The sequence below is a fragment of the Pelobates fuscus genome, chromosome 4 (genome assembly GCF_036172605.1).
Source record: "Pelobates fuscus isolate aPelFus1 chromosome 4, aPelFus1.pri, whole genome shotgun sequence".
NCBI classification, from domain to species: Eukaryota; Metazoa; Chordata; class Amphibia; order Anura; family Pelobatidae; genus Pelobates; species Pelobates fuscus.
The window spans coordinates 175,370,386-175,389,438 of record NC_086320.1 but is presented as its reverse complement, the minus strand read 5'-3'; the positions used below and the strand labels follow the sequence as shown (position 1 = coordinate 175,389,438).

The following is a 19,053-nucleotide window of genomic DNA, read 5'->3' as shown; positions in this document are numbered from 1 at the left end:
CTCACACTTACACACACACTGACAGACACACACACACTCATTCACACACACTGACAGACACACACAAACTCACAGACACACATACACACTCACATGCACACACACACTGACAGACACACACACTCACTCACACACACTGACACACGCACACAAACTCACAGACCCACATACACACACAGTAATTAATAATCTGAATTAAATTTAAATGTCCCACCCAGCCTCCCTACCTGGAGTGCTGGCGTGGGTCTCTCATTGGTGGTCCAGTGGGGCTGCTGGGAGGCGTGTGGCTGAACTGAATTAGGAGGCGGCGAGGGAGCTCTGATCTCTCTGACCGGCTCCCTCGCAGGCTGTTTTCTGATGCCGCGGGAGCTGGAATATGATGTCATATTCCGGCTCCCGCGGCATCAGCAAAAGGCGCGCGAGGGAGCCGGTCAGAGAGATCAGAGCTCCCTCGCCGCCTCCTAATCCACTTCAGCCGCACGCCGCGCAGCTCCGGGGATCCAGGAGGTGACCTGGCAGGAGGGAGCACTTCCCTCCTGCCGGTCACTGGAATTTTGCGCCCCCAGAGCCGGTGCGCCCTAAGGCGGCCGCCTGTGCCGCCTTATGGACGCGCCGGCCCTGCACCCAGGCGAGTCTCGCTAGAGTTAGACAGAGCTGGAGAGGGAACACAGGGCCACCACGTGCAGTAGCTGGCTCCCTCCACCATACCACCGGACCACCAGGCGATCTCCCCCCTCCCTGACAAGGTAAAAAGCAGGAAGGGGGGGAATAAAATAAAATATACACATACACAAATTGAAAAAAAAATGCTTCCTCCCCTAACACACACACACACACACATCATCACACATTACACACATCATCCAGCATGAGGTTGGGTAAGGGCTTGTATGTTGTATTATTATTGGGCGAGGATGTTTTATTGAGTTCTTGTAAGGGCTATCAGGAATAGTCAGGCATTGATGTGGAGTAAGTAGTAAAGTTAAGAAGGGGAAAAATTGTATATATGGAAGGCTGATGTTTTGGTAAGGAGTAGAGTTGGTAAGAACTAGCTGGCTTTTAGAATGAGTTGTAGTGAGGAATATTACATTGTAGGGTGAAGTTTTGCAAATTGCAAAACTTCAGAAAAATCCAGAGCACACACACACACACACAGACATCATCTAGCACACACACACACCCACATCATCCAATCTTGGGTGAGTTTTTCACACTTTTTTTCTGTTTTCAGTTCTCTTTATTGCAGCAGGAGATTGTATTTTTGAAGTCTGAGATTCGTAAATTATTTGTTAAACAAACTCGGACTGGAACTGTTGCAAAGCCACTGCCGCAGAGAAGTCCTAAAAATGGCGCATGGATTACTGTAGTGTAGGATCTGGTAGACTTAGAGTTGTTGATAAAAGGCATATTGCACAGTCTGTTGCTCTACATAATACATTTTCATCACTTTCAAAGTGTAGTGGTGTTATGGAGACAGGCTCAGGCACAGAGTGTAGTGGTGTTATGGAGACATGCTCAGGCACCGAGTGTAGTGGTGTTATGGAGACATGCTCAGGCACAGAGTTTGTGGAACCGCCATCCTCTATGTCAAAGTTGTGCAAGACTGTAGAAAATGACAAAAGGTATAAGGTGAGGCCTGATAGAAATCAGTTGTTGGGGGATTTTATCATAAGAGGTGTGGAGCTGGACAATAGTGGCCTTGTGAGATGTCTTCCTGGAGTTACTGCTCACAGAGACTGGAGACATATTTGTAATATTGTTAAGCTAGAAAAGCAGGAAGGGGAATTGGATGTACTTGTCCATCTATGGTCAAATGATTTGGCTTGCAATGAGGTTTCAGAGGTAAAGGAAGTTTTGTGTGTTTTTGCCGATGATATACGGCAGGTTGCTTCCACACTGTTATTCTGTGAAGTTCTGCCTGTGCATAACACTCAGAATGACAGGCAGATGCGTATTAGGGACTTTAACCTGTGGCTTGGTGAATGGTGTAGAGAGCAAGGATTTGGCTTTATTTCTCATGGTAGCTCTGTTTGGAATGGAAATAAACTGTACAAAAAAGATGGTTTGCATCTTTCTCAAAAGGGAACACATGTTCTCAGTGAGCAGTTCAGAGGTTTTGCTAGGACGTATTTAAACTAGGAGGGTGGGCGAATGAGTGATAAAACATCAATCCAATCGCCCCCCCAAAACAAGGACAGAAAATGCCTGTAGCAAGTGTGTTAAAAAATGATAAGCTTAGAGTTACATCTACAAAGGTTTAAAATTAATATCAGGAAGTATTACTTTACTGAAATGGTAGTTAATGCATGGAACAGCCTTTCAGATGAAGTGGTAGAGGCTAACACAGTGAAGGAGTTTAAGCATGCGTGGGTTAGACATCCTAGCTATAAGATAAGGCCGGGAACTAATGAAAGTATTTAGAAAATTGGGCTGACTAGATGGGCCGTTCTTATCTGCCATCACATTCTATGTTTCTATGTGTACATATAGCAGGCCCAGACTGGCCATTGGGCAAACAGGGCAAATGCCCAGTGAGCTGCAATGGCCATGGGCCGAGGCCGACATGGGAGACCACAGGATATCCCATGACGGCGCCTGCCCTGATGTTTGCCTTCATGGGCTGGTGGGACGATCGAAAATCTCCCTCACCGGCCCACAGGCATTGAAATGGGCTGCCAGCAGCTGAGGGAGAGGAGAAAGGACCCGGGGGAGCTCCAGATTCCTTTTGCGAGGTCGGAGCGTTGCAGCGGTTACAAGGCAATGCTCTGATCTCGCAAGAGTGAACACTAGCAGGAGTTGCTGCTAGCGTTCACTTCCCACTGGGAAAACCAGGTCTTGCTGGCAATGATATAAACTATATATTTTTTTAAATTATAAAAACCTGTAAAAAATTAATCCCTCACACACACACACACACTGCACCCTCCCACACACACACACACTGTACCCCAAACATACACACACTGCACCCCAAGCAAACACACATTGCCCCCTGTCCTCCACACACACACACACACACACACTGCACCATCCCACACACACTGTAATTCCTTACACACACACACTGCAACCCCTCACATACATTACATTCCAGACACACACACTACATGCCTTGTAAACACACACAAGATCCTATGCACAACTCTGGATCCTCTACACACACACACACGCTAGAATCCTTATACACACTCTGAATCCTCTACATACACTAATTCTCCTATACACACTCTGGGTTCTCCACACAAACTAGATTCCCTACACATACAATAGATCCCCTATAGGCACACATTGCACCACCTACACACAGGGCAGGATTAAGAGCCCATTGGGCCTGGTGCTGAAAATTATGCTGGGCCTAATTATAGAATTTTATCGACAGAAAACACTAAAACAGTTATACCTCCCCAGCGTCATGTATCTGGTGGAGGTGGTTCTGGAGGGAAACTTAAAGGACATTGTCACGAACACACCCTACTCCAAGAGTGTGCGTGACTTAGTTGGTGGTGAAAGGGTTAAAGTTCACTATTTGTCTGCACTAGAATGGAAATAATGATAAAAATCCCTCTGAACACCACCCACACTTAGCCATAATAATATAAATATTACTATTTTAATGCTGCCACCACCAGGACAATTTCTAAATGTGGTGCCTTGGTCCCCCAGGTCCCCCAATTGCAAAATACTAATTAGTCTCTTCAGGTAACGTGATTATTTACCAGACAAAGTCAGAACTTAATAAAGGAATATTTATTATAGGCAACAAATAGTCACAGTGCATTCAAAAATTAGATGACAAACAAATTATTTACACCGACAACAGATTAAAACAAAAATAATAAAATAATTAGGTTTTGAAAGTAAACCTTCTGCCCAGGGGATCACTGACAAGGAAGATGGTGACTCACTCAAAATTAGATTTTGGCCCCAAGCAAGTACAATACAAATTTCAATATCATTGGATATATACTGTGTAGTTTCATCTCAAGTTACCAAGCCTGGCCCAGAGGTGGAGATAAGGAGTACATGTAGAAACAGGGCTGGTGCTATCCAAGCGCCGGCCTTGCTATGTGCCTCCACGGACCGGAGGGGAGATTAGAGATCTCTCTTACCAGTCCGCAGGCACTTTGCTGGCAGGCGCCAAGGAGGGAGAGAGGACCCAGGAGCTCAGCCAGCAGCTCCTCTGGGTCCTCCTCTCGCGAGCATGGAGCATTGCCGCGGTTATCATGGCAACTCTCCGGATCTCTAGAACCACCAGGTATTCTCCACATGACCACCAGGGATTTTTAAATATCCCCTCTCCCAGGCAAAGGTAAGAAGGGAGGGGGGATATAAAGATTCTTTATTTTAATCGAAATAAATAAAACAAATATATATATATATTTATTTATGTATTTATTTTTTATCTGCCTCCCTGCCCCACACACAATAACTTTCACATTTATACACTGCCCCCCCACATATTTCCCACCCACACAATGTACCTCACACACACACTCTATATGTCCTCTATAATCAAATTGGCCCTTCCAACTCTACCAAGTGGCCAATTCATATATGCCAAGCATGTCAAACATGTGGCACATGGCTGGACTTGCCTACTGGAATACCAGGAAATTTCCCGGTAAGCCGCCTGCCCTGGGGCCGCTTTGTTCTGTGGCTCTCGCGCAAGCCGTGGCCGATTGCGTGCTCCGGCAAATGGCCAGTGGCCGCAGGAGCGCAAAACATTTCTACGTCGGCTACCTGATAAGTACATACAGCATATGTATTCGTATCTGGCAGCTGCGTGGCGGTGCTACAATGCGCAGAGTGTCTGGCTGCGTGCCCCTTCCCTGCTGCTCATAGTGCCAGAGGAGTGTGTGACATGCTTGAGCAGAGAACATCGTGGAGGGCTGGACTGAAACACAGCTTAAGGTAGGGGAATAGGGGATCCTTTCTGTGTGGTTAGAGGGGGGCCAATGTATTAAATTGGAGGGAGGGGAGGCAGTGTGTTAAATTAGAGTGGTGGAAGTGGGGGCAGGGTATTACATTGGGGAAGGGGAGGCAGTGTAATAAATTTGAGTAGTGGGAGTGGGGTCAGTGTATTCAGTTAGAGTGGAGGGGGGCAGTGTATTAGATTGGGGGAGAGAGCAGTGTATTAGAGTAGGGGCAGAGCCATGGGAGGCTGTGCATTAGATTGTGGGGCATAGTAAGTAACTTGAAGTGAAGCTTTTGAGTAAATGATATATATGTACCCAGGATTACAGATATAGCTATCAGAAAACACTATGCTAATCTCTTGCTTTTATATTTTAAGTAAATCTATACCCTCTAACAGTAGTGTCCGGTGAAGCAGGATTTTGGTGGGCGGGGTAAAAGGGTGGGCCACTGATGTGAGTCACGTAACTAGAACTGCTCAAAGGAACAAACATGCCCAAAATGGGGGCGTTTCTGCACGAAGAAGTAGATGGTCAGCCTGGTGTGAATCATGCAGGATGACTGACCAAGGGCACTCTGTGCAGACAGCACTCTGAGCTTGGCATAAATGCGTCTAATAATGCATTAGCTTTACGCTTTTTAAAGACTCTCCCCTAGCACTTGCTGGTCCAATCCTCTCCTAACCTTCTTACTAGCAGGCAGAAGCTTCCCTTATACAGTCTGAGACAGAGAAAAAGTGTATGTAGTGAGTGTAGAAGAAAGGCAACATGCCACAGTGTTCGAGAAACTGAAGCAACAAGAGCATTTGCATAGTGTGCAAAGTCAGCTTTACCTTAACTAATTTTATTGTCAGCCAGTCCACAACAATTTTGTCCCCCTACATCCCTCTTAAGTTTTCATACTTTAGCAAGGGCATGTGAAGCTGAAGCTACATCAGCCCCTATGTTAATCCAGCCCTGCCTACACACACACACAACATTCCTGACATACACAGTCTGGATCCCCTATACACACACTAGATCCCCTGTTAGCAAATGCACATTACTTTCCCTAAACACACTATACTTTTCCCACTATACACACTATATCATCTATACACACATACACTACTGCCCCTATGCACACACTCGCTACATCCCCTATATTCACACTCTCTTACTCTCTACAGCCCCTGGCCACACATAATACACCACAAACAAAGCACAACTGAAAACGACATTTAAACAAAACACCACAAGCAGGCTCCAAACATCAGAGATAATTTGCAAGCAAACACAGCGCAAGCGTGTTAATAAATACATTTGCTTGACCTGCGCAGAACAAATACAGGGCCTTTTTCTCATGCGAGAGCTCTTCAGCAGGGCTCTGCACATTTGCTGCCCTGGAAGAGCATTGACCCAACATGCTCACTTTGAGAGGGGGTGTGCTTGTCATTGGTGATGACAAAACACCCCTGTCTGGCCCTGCCCCCTTTGTCGGTAAGCCACTGTGATGCGAAAATGCCCGGGACAAATTTTTTTTCCAGTCCGGCCCTACATATAGGTATGCTTGATGTACATGTAATGAATGTTATTGAAACAAGAACATATTCATGATAGTAGCTTGCAAAATACTCCATAAATAGCTCATTGATAGACATGCAGGACAGCAGTTCCACTTGAATCCCATTTCTCTAAGAACAAAATGCTTTAGGACTGTGAACTTATACAAAACGTATTGTCATTTCAGGACCTAACATGGAGAAACTGACTTCTGCCAGCACACAATTTGCATTTGATCTTTACAAGGAGCTAAATAAAAATAACAATCAGGGAAATGTCTTTTACTCACCTATCAGTTTATCGGCAGCACTGGCCATGATTTTTTTGGGAGCAAAAGGAAATACTGCATCACAAATCTCTAAAGTAAGTAAAATGTCCTCATCCCGACCCTTATACATCTTTTCGGATAATATGTATCGAGATTCAGTCCCAATTCATGACCCATTGTCCTTTATATACCGCTTAAAAAATGAAATAATATTAGCATTTTTGGGTACTTTTTATTATGCTCTATGTATAAATAAATGTTTATACTTTATGTATATATCACCCACACATTCTGCAACTCTGTACATGGCTACAATTGGTAAAAGGTTTAATTCATCTAAGACAAACAAATACAGGTGGATTTGCGGGCTCTATTCCCATGACAATTTACAATCTAGATGGAATATCTATATGTAACAAGCTTTGTGTATGATCACTTAAAGATTTAGAGACAGGCTACAGTCTGACGGACTCACCAACAGTGACCTAGTATAACAAAATTGTGAAGTGTATGATTCTGAATTTATATTTCAAATATCACAGTTAAAAAATGAACATGTTAAATAAATTGATGCTGTGTTCATACGAATGTGAAGTCATTATAGTGCTACACTATTAAACACTATTTTTTAAAATATATTTTATTGAAGGAAGAGTGTAATAAAAACAATAAAATATTGAGTAGGGTAAAAAAAATATCATACCCATAGCACAATCAATAATGTCACAATAAAAGAATTATTGGCAAATGTAAAGCAAAGAAAAAAAAAAGCTGGAAAGCATACCAATATTGAAGTATTTCAATATATCTCATAAAAAGGAAATTGAATGGTAGGCAGGCTTATGAAAGCTGACAGCAAAAGTGAGAAATAATAGGAAAACAATAGTAACTGGAGCTGGACTGATGTTAAAAAAAGACCATCTAATACCAATGTCCCAAACCTGTGGAAGAAAAAAGAAAAGAAAAATGTCAGAGTGGGGACCTGGCAAAGAATATTAGCAATGACACCTCTGATTTTCTCAAACAAAAAAAAAAACTGTTTAAATAGAGACCAACCAAGGAAAATACAATAAAGTAAAAAAAGAAATAGGAATAAAAGAAAATGAGTAAAGCAGATAGACAAAACGAAGCAAAAAACATTTATTGTAAATTAGTTATTAAAAAGATAAAAAAAAAAGGGGGTAGGAGTTCTCAAAAGTTTGGTAGCTAAAGATGTTGGCAAGGCTTCCTCCTTATGTGAAAGGTGGAATTAGAAGTGCCATCCGACACAGCTAGGAAAGATTTTCAGGTGGCCCAGATCCTGGCTGAGAGGACATCATGAAAACGAACTGTCATCTCTTCCATATTGTGAATAAATATGATCATAGTTTTATATAAATATAATCATATTAATCATCATGTCGAAGTTAGGGGCGACAACTCTCTCAGACGCACACAAATACGAAACATAATTGAGAGGGCAAATACAGTCTGACAATAACTATATTATTTTTTCTTATTTTTTTTGTATGCGTGTGATTATTAGGTAACAGACTAATGACGGTATGATAGGACAAATAGTAAAATGTTTTCTGTATGCACCATATAAAATAAGAAGAACTGGTTTGTAATTTATTCAACCAGTTGGGTAAAATTGTCTCCATAATAATAATATATTTATTTTTTTGTTAAAAGTTAAGATATTCTCTATTTATGGGAAGTTGTCACACATCCTTACTAGTCCTAAACACCAAAATCACTACATATTGTGGGTGTTTACAGAGCCTATCCCTGCACCTTCTCATTTGTAAGCATTAGCTTTTTTCGGGAAGACTGCTGCGGCGAGGGATAAAAGGTGAGTAAATCTTATTTTACTCATAAAAGTGCACCCTAAATTTAAATTGCAGAGAGAAAACTCTAACATCAGACACATATATCTGTATTTCTTACATTGCAGTTTGCCTTTAAGGGGTTATAAGGAAAACAGAAAACCCTTGATATATTTCCTGGGAATCCTTCATGATTATCTATTCCATAATCCTAAGTGACCTATGAACTAATTCCAAAGAGTAACTAGATAGAGACACAAGATTTTCTTAGTGGGTTGGGTTATTGCAATATTGCTTCCATAGATGTGCTGCATCGAAACACTGGATGAAATCTGTATAATACAACCAATTCAATGAGGATTTAATGAGCCGTTTTGAAAGAAATCCATAATTTAATTGAAATGTAATGTTTCAAGTTCATGTAATATTAAATGCAGCTTAGTTTTCAGAAAGATTACTTTAACCAATGAATTAATAGGAACTAATGACACCCTATAGCACTATTCTTATATTTCTCATCTCTATTGGACTATAATACTAATTATCTATGAGATATGGAACCTTCATCATAATGGTTACTTGGTAGTTAATATGTAGCTAGAAATAAGCTGACTTATTGTAATAAAATGTAGTCACATACTGAGTGAACCTTGATCACACCAGGTGAGCTGACAAGTTTTATAGATGGAGCCATAAAACCTTGAGATGGCTGCATAAATTGACATTTTTTAGGGATTGCCTCATATTCACAAACACTTTTATTAGCAGGACATCCCACACTAATGAACCATAGAAATGTTACATCATAGCCACATCACCTCTTACACTGTTGAACAATACAACTTCTATAATATATTATTTATAAGTATCTTGGTGTACCTCTACCCTTGTCAACCTGCATTTAGATAATGATAATTATGAGTAATGTGCACCTACGGGCTGCATTAAAATAATTGCTGCCATCAGGATCTTATTTACAATTTCTGAGAAAAGGCAACACATATGTAGAAATATGTACATATGTACATATATAAATATATATATATACCAATAGATAAGATAACCAGCACTTTTGGATTCCAATAAGTAATTAAAAGTTATAAACGTTATTTATCCATCTTAAAAAAAGTTTAAAAGAGCAGCTTTTTAAAGATGGATCAATAAAGTTTATAACTTTTAATTACTTATTGGAATCCGAGAGTGCTGGTTATCTTCTCTATTGGTATGTGTAATCCCCCCCAGATTGCAAGCACCCGGTTTAACTATTTTGCAGCCAGTGTGCAAGGACATTGTGGATTATTTTATATATATATATATTTATATATATATCATTACTTTCCATTCATTTTTAAAAGTGTAATTTAATTATATTTACTTTGTTTTTCTTGAGTGTAGACTCTGCATTTTGATGGTATTGAAGATCTACACCAAAACTTTAAAAACCTGAATGCTGAAATTAATAAGAAACATGAATCTTCTTATGTCTTAAATTTGGCCAACCGATTGTTTGGAGAGAAGACATACAACTTCCTACCAGTAAGTATAACGAGAGCTGGTCAAAACAAATCATGTTAGCAAGTTTAGTAATTGTCACGGTTTCACTCCACTAAACAAAACTCTGTTTCATTCTGAGCACCATAACAACTTAGTCACAATTAAGTTTTTATGTTTCTATGCTTCTATGTTTATGATGGCTTGGCACAGTCTTATCTTAAGAGGTTAAATTGTTAACGAACAGTTTAACCCCAATGTTGTCCAGATGGCTGCAGTCCACGCTGCCTCTCTTTATTATATTTGCACAGGGTGTTACTTTAAACAATGCCAAAGATTCAATTTAATTTTGCGCACACCTAATAGAGATTGGGAAATAGCTCTTCTTAAAAAGGGTGTAGTCATGAACATTCCTTTTATGACCACAGTCTAGTCATACAAATTGATTTATCATTTTGAGCCAATGTCGTTATGACAAGATCAATTTGCAGAGATTACTAAAAGGTTCCTTTATCAAATTGGTGAATTGGAATTTGCTACGTTAGGTAATAGAATATAACATTTTAATGGATAGTGTGTTTGTTACACACCCTAAATGTTATCTATAATCAAATGATTAGATTCCTACATATCCTAAATTCCTAAATATTTTCCGTTCTGCTTTTTTGTCTGGGCCATTAAAAACTAAAATCTATTTCTGGTTTTACAAGCTCCAGCGCTGAATCCATTGCTAGATATATAATGTCAGAACCGTGGCACCAAAAATCGTCCATGCCATCATTATTTCTTTAAAAGGCTGCATCCCATCCATTCTCTGGTAAAACTTAGGTAATTCCAGTGAGTGGACCACCTGTTGTATGTCACCTTGGCCCTCTGCATTGATGGATGGGAAGACACAGTAACCCACATGTGTTATGTGCAGCTACAGCTGCTCTGATTAAAGGGACACTCCAGGCACCCAGAACACTTCTGCCCATTGGAGTGGTCTGGGTGCCAACTCCCACTACTCTTAACCCTGCAAGTGTAATTATTGCAGTTTTTTATAAACTACAATAATTACCTTGCAGGGTTAACTCCACCTCTAGTGGCTGTCTACTAGACAGCCACTAGAGGGAACTTCCTGCTCTATAGCACAGATTAATCTTTTTCAATGCTTTCCTATGGGGAGACCTAATGCGCACGCGCATTAGGTCTCGCCCGGTGGGCGGGATCAGTCTCGCCCACCGGCCGACGGAGTCAGAAGGAGGAGGGGCGCGGAGGAGGAGGCAGCGACGAGGGACATCGTCGCTGCCTCAGGTAAGTGACTGAAGGGGTTTTCACCCCTTTAGCAACTGGGGATTGGGGGGTGGGAGGGAGAGGGAACCTGCAGTGCCAGGAAAACGGATTGTTTTCCTGGCACTGGAGTTTTCCTTTAAGTGTATAATCCCATGTTTCAAGCACCATAATTGATTTACTTATTACTGTATGACCAATATTCAAAATATTCTACAGGAGATTTTTCCAAGCCATATTTATTTGCTATGTATACGTTAATCATTGATCGAAAACACTCAGGATGCAAATTTTCAGCACCTAAATATTGCAGCACTTCATAATTAGAGTGTCTTCGTTGGTACTGTTTGACAATAATCTAAAATACTTCTATATCTAGTTGGAATTCTGTTACATTAGGGTCTAATGTCTAATATGGTCAGTGTGACTGAAATAATGCATAATTAAAAGATGAAAAAATATAAAGGGTAATATCCAATAATGCACAGTTCATGCTTTAAATATGATGATACTTTGTAGACACCAACATCGTAAGATAAAAAACCTGTAAGCCAAATCCAGTTAAAGTTGATATGGTGCCAAGCACCGGGTCACGCACCACTGTTAAATGGTCTACTCACCAGAAACAAGGGAGATTAGGGGCACACCTGGCCATGCATTTCTAAGTAGTGGTGCTGCTGTAAAGACCTATATATTTATATATTAAATACAGATTAGGGAACAGCATGCACCAAAAAAAAATATATACAGTTTTACATATTATAAGGCTGCTTAAAATCACCTTAGCAAGCAAATTTATGGGAATTAAGTTAAACCATATGACCATATTGTGTTAAACCCTACACTAATTTTAACATTGTTCCCTAATCTGTATTTTGGTCTAGTCACCATTCACAGTCTTCTGCAGCACCCAATTAAGACAAAGGTACAGTTACACTCTGTCTCACACTATATGGATTCATACCAGAGACTGTGGCAGTTATAGAGTGTGCTCAACTGATGCGCTTAACCTGTTAGACAGCCACTGAGGGAAGACTTAGAGCTGCAATGTAAACATTGCAGTTTATTTGGAACTGAAATGTTTTGCATTGCAGCGGTAGGTGCAAAAGGGACACAGCACCCAGACTACTTTAACCTCCCTGGCGGTATGATTATGTCAGGAATTTTGTACCAAAAGCAGTACCATTTTTTTGCATTTGAATTACCCGCCCAGTTCCGCCCCCATGAGCCTCTGCGGCTCACAGAGACGGAACCAGGAAGTCAGATGGAGGCATCCGCCGGGGCTCTCACCGGCAATCACAGCGCGGGGACATCGCTGGATCGCAAGGAGAAGTTAACCCCTTCAGGACGGAGTCAATAGTGCACGTTCTGATCAAAACAAAACGTAAACAAAAACTGGAATTTGCGCTATATGTCTGTTCACCCGTAGTTCCCCTCTTTCAAATTATATGCACCCACACTTATTATATATCATTTTGTTCAGGAGAAACAGGGCTCTATCATTAACTATTCATACATGGAACATCATTTATTATGAATAAAAGTAAAAAAAATGTGAGAAAATAAGAGTTTTTTTTAAATTTGCATTTCCGTCTGACATTTTAACTGTGAATGTCATAATACTGTTAGGTTTTACTGCAAAAAAATGCACATATTTGTAATCAGCGATGTCTCACGAGTACAACAGTACCCCCCATTAACAGGTTTTATGTTGTTTTGGAAAGTTACAGGGTCAAATATAGTGCTTGCGAATTAAATTCTCTGCACTTTCTCCCTGTGTTGTCAGGCATGTCAATCAAATTTTAATTAATCAAATCACATAATTACGTTAAAAGATTATTTAAATATACATGTAGAATTTTAATATATATGCATTTATAGGTATTTAAATTCTACGTGTATACTAATGTAATCTTTTATGTAATTATATGTATTTATCTATATATATATATGTGCGGTTATTTGTATTTTATATATATATATATATATAGATATATATAGAATGTCATTCTAAGTGTATTTTGTTACCGATATATATATATATTAATAACAAAATACAGTTAGAATGAAATTACATATGCATATATAATTTATATTAAATTTTGTTTCAATATTTTATTTATTTATTTTATTATTTTATTTATTTATTATTTTAATTATACGTATTTATATATAATATATATATATATATATGTACATCTATTATATATATAATATATATACATATTATATATATGTAACGTCATTCTAAGTGTATTTTAATATTAATATATATACTTATATTAATATTAAAATACACTTTGTATGACGTTACATATATATAATATGTATATATATTATATATATATAATATATATATACATATTATATATATATAAAAATATATTTAATTTATTTTTACACTTGTCTTTTATTTTTTTTTTATACTTCCCACCAGCAGGGGGACTGTCTGATATTTCAAACAGTCCCCCTGCTGGCAGATCCACAGCCAGCTATAGAGGGCCATGTGATCGCTCTTTGAGAGCGATCACATGGCCCCCGGGGGCCTGATTTGCTGTGGGAGGGCTGCCTGGGCTGTGAGGCAGTCCTCCCGAAGCGGATCGCGGCGGAGGTAAGTACATCTTACCTCCGGGGGCTCTGTTATCTACCCCGAGCGTGACTCGGGGTTACCGCTTCTGGCAGCGAAAATTAACCCTGAGTCACGCTCGGGAATATCGCCAGGGAGGTTAAAAGCTGAAGTGGTCTGGGGGCCTAGAGTATCCCATTAATAAAAACCAAATAAACTAAGAGAGATTGAAGCAAATACAAAATACTCAGGATAGGTGTAATGGGGGATAACCCTTAGAAATAAATGAAAAACAGAGACAGACAGTACTGCCCTGTGGCCTATCGTAAAGTTAAAAATTTACTTTTAATAAATCGAATAAGAAAGAGCTAGAGGGATATCTAGCTCTTAATAAGTAACACAAAATCAAACCGAAAAGGGTAAAGGAAAGAGAATATATACAGAAGATAGACTGGTGGTTATCTCAAAAGTAATTCTAAATGTAGACCGTGATAAAGCTACTCTTTGTCTTGCTGAAATGCGTGTAGTGACAGCTAGAAACGATAAGAGTTACACTGTAGCTACTTCCCTAAAGAGATGTAATAGTGGAAACAAAGTATCTAACTAGCCAATTTAGCTGGGAGCCTTCAATAGCAGTGTAATGTAGATTAGAATGGCTAGGTCGGGGGGCGGGGCCTAACCACAGAGCAGAGCAGTCGCATGGTGCTGCAGCTCCTGCAAGCTTACGCAAAAACAATTGAATCCTGCTGAACAGAACGTGTGACCTGACTTCTTTTGGATCCTGGGTGAATCGCGACATCGAGCCCCACAAGATGACACCTTTCCTGAGGTTTTACGCTTCGGTCCTGACCACCCAGCTAATGAGGCCTACACACGATGCGGACATGGGGGAGACGGTCGCTCTCCCACCGCCCCAACGCACTGTAAGGCACAGCTGTAGCCACTGCCCCCCCCCTATGGACCGGCGGGGGTTATCCCAGTCCCCACAAACCTGGCACACAAAGCTACATGGCCTGCAACTGATCACCAAAGCTGGGGCCCTGAGTGCGCTGAACCCAGCAATATGGCGGCTACAAATTTGGGCCCACACTTACACAACCCTAACCTTCAAGCCTGGACCTGATTTTCCAGAAATTTTGGGCCCGCCTTGAACAACTCCTCGCCAAGTCCTCCCCTGCCCACGGAGCAAAAGAAGAGGTAAAGGTGAAGAGGAGACGGAGCGGACAAATCCCGGGTAAAGCATGCTCACCTACGCCTGCAATGACCGCTGTATACCCACCTAGGCCGGAGGTCCTACGGAGGTTTCCTCCAAAGCTTCAGCCACAACGCCGGAAGCCCGCCCGCCGCTGGCGGCGGCGAAACACCAGGGCCACCTGCAGCGCCCACACAGGGAAAGACCCGGCTCACATAGATGCCAGAGTCTGTGGCACGCAGAAGCCGACCCGACATGAGGCCTGGGGTCGGGGAGAGGTCCCTCCTCCCTCACAACCTGTCAGCAGCATCTCACAACCTGTCAGCAGTATCTCACAACCTGTCAGCAACATCCAGAGCTTGCACGCTCCGACCGCCACACGAACAGCCAAGGGAATTGGCTGAAGCAGCGCCTCGCACACCGGACCCACACGCAGACATCCGAGCACCTTACTAGGACTGACAAACGGAAAGGACTACAGAATTGCAGCTGAGTATCGCCCATTATACAACGGACACTGACTCTTATTAACCAAGTCACTTGACCCATAGTCGCTACTTACCAAAGCACGCTAAGATTTATATCCTGAGACTCCTCTCCACAACTAGGCTATACTCCTCTCTTTTTGCTCAGGGGAAACTCAGCCTGTTATCTAACCCATTGAAGACCCCTTTACCGGTAGTTGCCTCGACTATAATGCCGTGTGGGTGCTCCTAGTTTATAGCACTCAGGTGCACCTAGCCAGCCATACCTTGCAAGCGAGTTATACCTTTGACTATCCTCATGTAAAACTCAATTTCTTATGTTTATGCAGTACTCAGTAGGCAAATGTTTAAATACTCAGAGATAGATCTGTTGCATGCATCACTCGAATTTTGCCTTACATATATATGTGCCAGCACAGTCATTCTCTAGAACCTCTAAGTACTTATTCTTCTTACAGTCTAGCTAGTTTCAATCTTCTGCACTCTCTTTTATTTCATTTAAATCTTCACCAAAACTGTTATGTAATTCCAGAAAACAATCGTTAATGTTTCTACTTAGACTTGTGCATATAATCCCACTATACCTGAGATCCTTCATGTCAGCACATAGACATACACACAGTATATTGTTGAACCAAACTTGTTATAAATATAAAAATGTGCAAACGCTCATGCCACTACCTAACTCTTGTGAACCTTTGAAACACGCTGTTGTGGCGAATGTGATAACCTGTAACCACCTGCACAATAAAAATAAAGAATTAAAAAAAAAAAAAAAAGAATGGCTAGGTCGGAAGATAGATGAGTGAATGCCTATAGCTAGTATAAAGTAACAACACTTAACAAATGCTGGTAAACCCCGGAAACTAGGAAAAGCTTAAGCACTGTTAACTGACTTATATAGAGCAATCCTGTCCGAATATTAGATAATGATAAAACTGAGAAAACTGTGTCTGATGCCTTTAACAGGTACCTAATGTCTAAACTTTGCCTTCAAGTGCACCTAAGCCTAATAAAGGAACTGCAACTGCAAGCCAAGAATTAAAAGGAAATCTATAGCCTCCGGTAGACAGGATAATTAACTATAGGTGAATCGTGGAAAAAGTGCCCTGTCAGATGAATCACTGGTCTCACTGGATGGCTAAACCTAAGTAACCCGTAGCAGATATTTAATCAATTATGTGTAGCAGAAAGGAATGTTCATCTTTCCCTATGCGATAGGTAATTAAACTGACCTAACTGCTAAACCTAAGTGGCTATTAGCAGATATCTAATCAGTCCAGTCCTAGTAAAAGTTAACTGCCTGATTGAAGATACTGCAAGATATGGCTACAGATGGAGCCCCGACGCGCGTTTCGCTGGTAATCTGCTCTTCAAGGGGTAAACGATACCCTTGTGCGCCCGGTTTAAATAAGGTGCCAACGAACCTGATTGGTCTATGGGAGTAGCTAGTGCTATAGGTTTACCTCCTACGGTATCTCTAAAGACCCATAACACCTTATGGTCTAATAATTCAAATTAAGAATTAAAAAAATAAAAAATATCTATTTAGAAAATTAGTCAATACCAATACTGATACTGATAGGTAAGGAACACTGATCATGAGTAAGTGGAAAAGGTCCAAGGTCTTCTTCATATAATAACACATAACTTTTATTGCTCACATAAAAATCAACATTTCAGTTTGTTTCCCAAACCTTCATCAGGATAAGCATAATACACTAATCAGGGCATATATTATTATTATTATTGCCATTTATATAGCGCCAACAGATTCCGTATATATATACCATAACGATATAATGGTTATCCCATCTGTATGCAAACCACTAGGAGGACGCCCCAGCCGGACCGAACGCGTGGCGCTTCACCCACGAGTGCACTCTACACACCGTGCGTCCCCATCCAGTTGTCATGCCAAAACACCGCCCCCCGCGTGTCACATTACCATCAAGCCGCACGCGTTGGGTCTGTCAAAACATTATATTTCCCCTAGCACCTTGCTGCAAAAACAAATAAAACCAATATTAAAAGAAACATCCGATCACCCATTTAAGAAGAAAATAAAATTTGACCCATTACCAAATCAATCTATCATTAAAACATTTTTAAGATCAGTTCAAAAGAAAACCAGTGACTATTTAACTTCGCAACAACGGAACCACTCCAATTGTACAACTAGGGACCGGCAGATCATTAACTCATGAGCCACAGACAACAACATGGTAATCAAACTAGCAGACAAATGAGGGGGAATGGTCATTCAAAACTATGTTAATTACCACATGGAAATCATCCAACAATTGGCGGATACTAATACTTATTTAAAACTGCCATATGATCTCACAGAGAAATTACACCGAAAGATTGACTAAATACTACAGAGAGGCCTCGAGGTGAATTACATCTGCGACAATCAATCCGCAGAACACCGGTACTATACACTTTACCTAAAATACATAAAAACAAAGAAAAACCTCCGGGATGACCAATAGTCTTGGCAATAGGTGGACTGTTGGAACCAATCGCATGGTTGAACTTTCTTCTGAAGGAACCAATTGAGCATCTCTCCACACGTGTATTAAGGACACCCCATCTTTCATAAACAAGGTGAAGACTATGAACTTATATATATATATATATATATATATATATATATATGCCCTGATTATGTATTGTATTATGCTTATTTTGCTGAAAGTTTGGGGGACAAACTGAAACGTTGATTTTTATGTGAGCAATAAAAGTTACGTTTTATTATATGAAAGACCTTGGAGTGCACTCTTACATTGGAGATATATATATATATATATATATATATATATATATATATATATATATATAGTAAAACAAATACATCTAAATAATAACATAACTAATTACATAAATATACACATACAGTTTAAATAGATAAAGATAAATAGATGTGTACTATATTTAAATTCTACGTGCATATTTAAGTCATCTTTTTACATAATTAGGTAATTTTATTAATTGCAATTTAGAGAACCTGTCTGACAACCCAGGCAGAAAGTCCAGAGAATTTAATTTGCAAGCCCTATATTTAACCCTGTAACTTTCCAAAACACCATAAAACCCATTGGGTTACTGTTATACTCTGGAGTATTCGCTGAACACAAATACTAGTGTTTAAAAACCATTAAAACATATCACAATAATGATATCATCAGTTAAAGCACATTTTTTGTGTTAAAAAAGCAACAAACAAATATAAACGCTAATTTTGGCCAGGGTTTGTGAGTAAGTATCTACTAAAAAAGACTGGACATGCCCTATTTTGAATTCCCTGTGTTGTCTACTTTTTCAAATGGTATGCCATAATGTGGGTAATTTCCATTCCTTGGCGGCCATACAGTCTCAAAGCAACATAACCAATCTGGCAAATTTTGATGTGCAATGGGCAAGTCTTAGATTTGACACTGTCATTTTCCAAAACACCATGAAACATGTACATGGGGAGTACTGTTGCACTTGTGAAACATGACTGAACACAAA

The 19,053-nt window shown here is 40.2% G+C and overlaps 1 protein-coding gene across 3 annotated transcripts in view; it reads left to right on the top strand.

Annotated features, from left to right (window-relative positions):
- The window catches only part of LOC134608734 (leukocyte elastase inhibitor-like), a 481,333-nt gene that overhangs the window by 450,989 nt on the left and 11,291 nt on the right, over positions 1-19,053 (top strand). The window contains exons 1-3 of one of the 3 annotated variants that reach the window (XM_063451803.1): positions 672-746; positions 6,643-6,818; positions 9,927-10,067. In XM_063451803.1, the coding sequence (XP_063307873.1) occupies positions 6,651-6,818; positions 9,927-10,067 (309 nt within the window). In that variant the 5' untranslated portion in view covers positions 672-746; positions 6,643-6,650. Of the gene's footprint in view, positions 1-671; positions 747-6,627; positions 6,819-9,926; positions 10,068-19,053 lie in introns of those variants that run through there. The other 2 variants (XM_063451804.1, XM_063451801.1) reach the window with 2 other exon arrangements.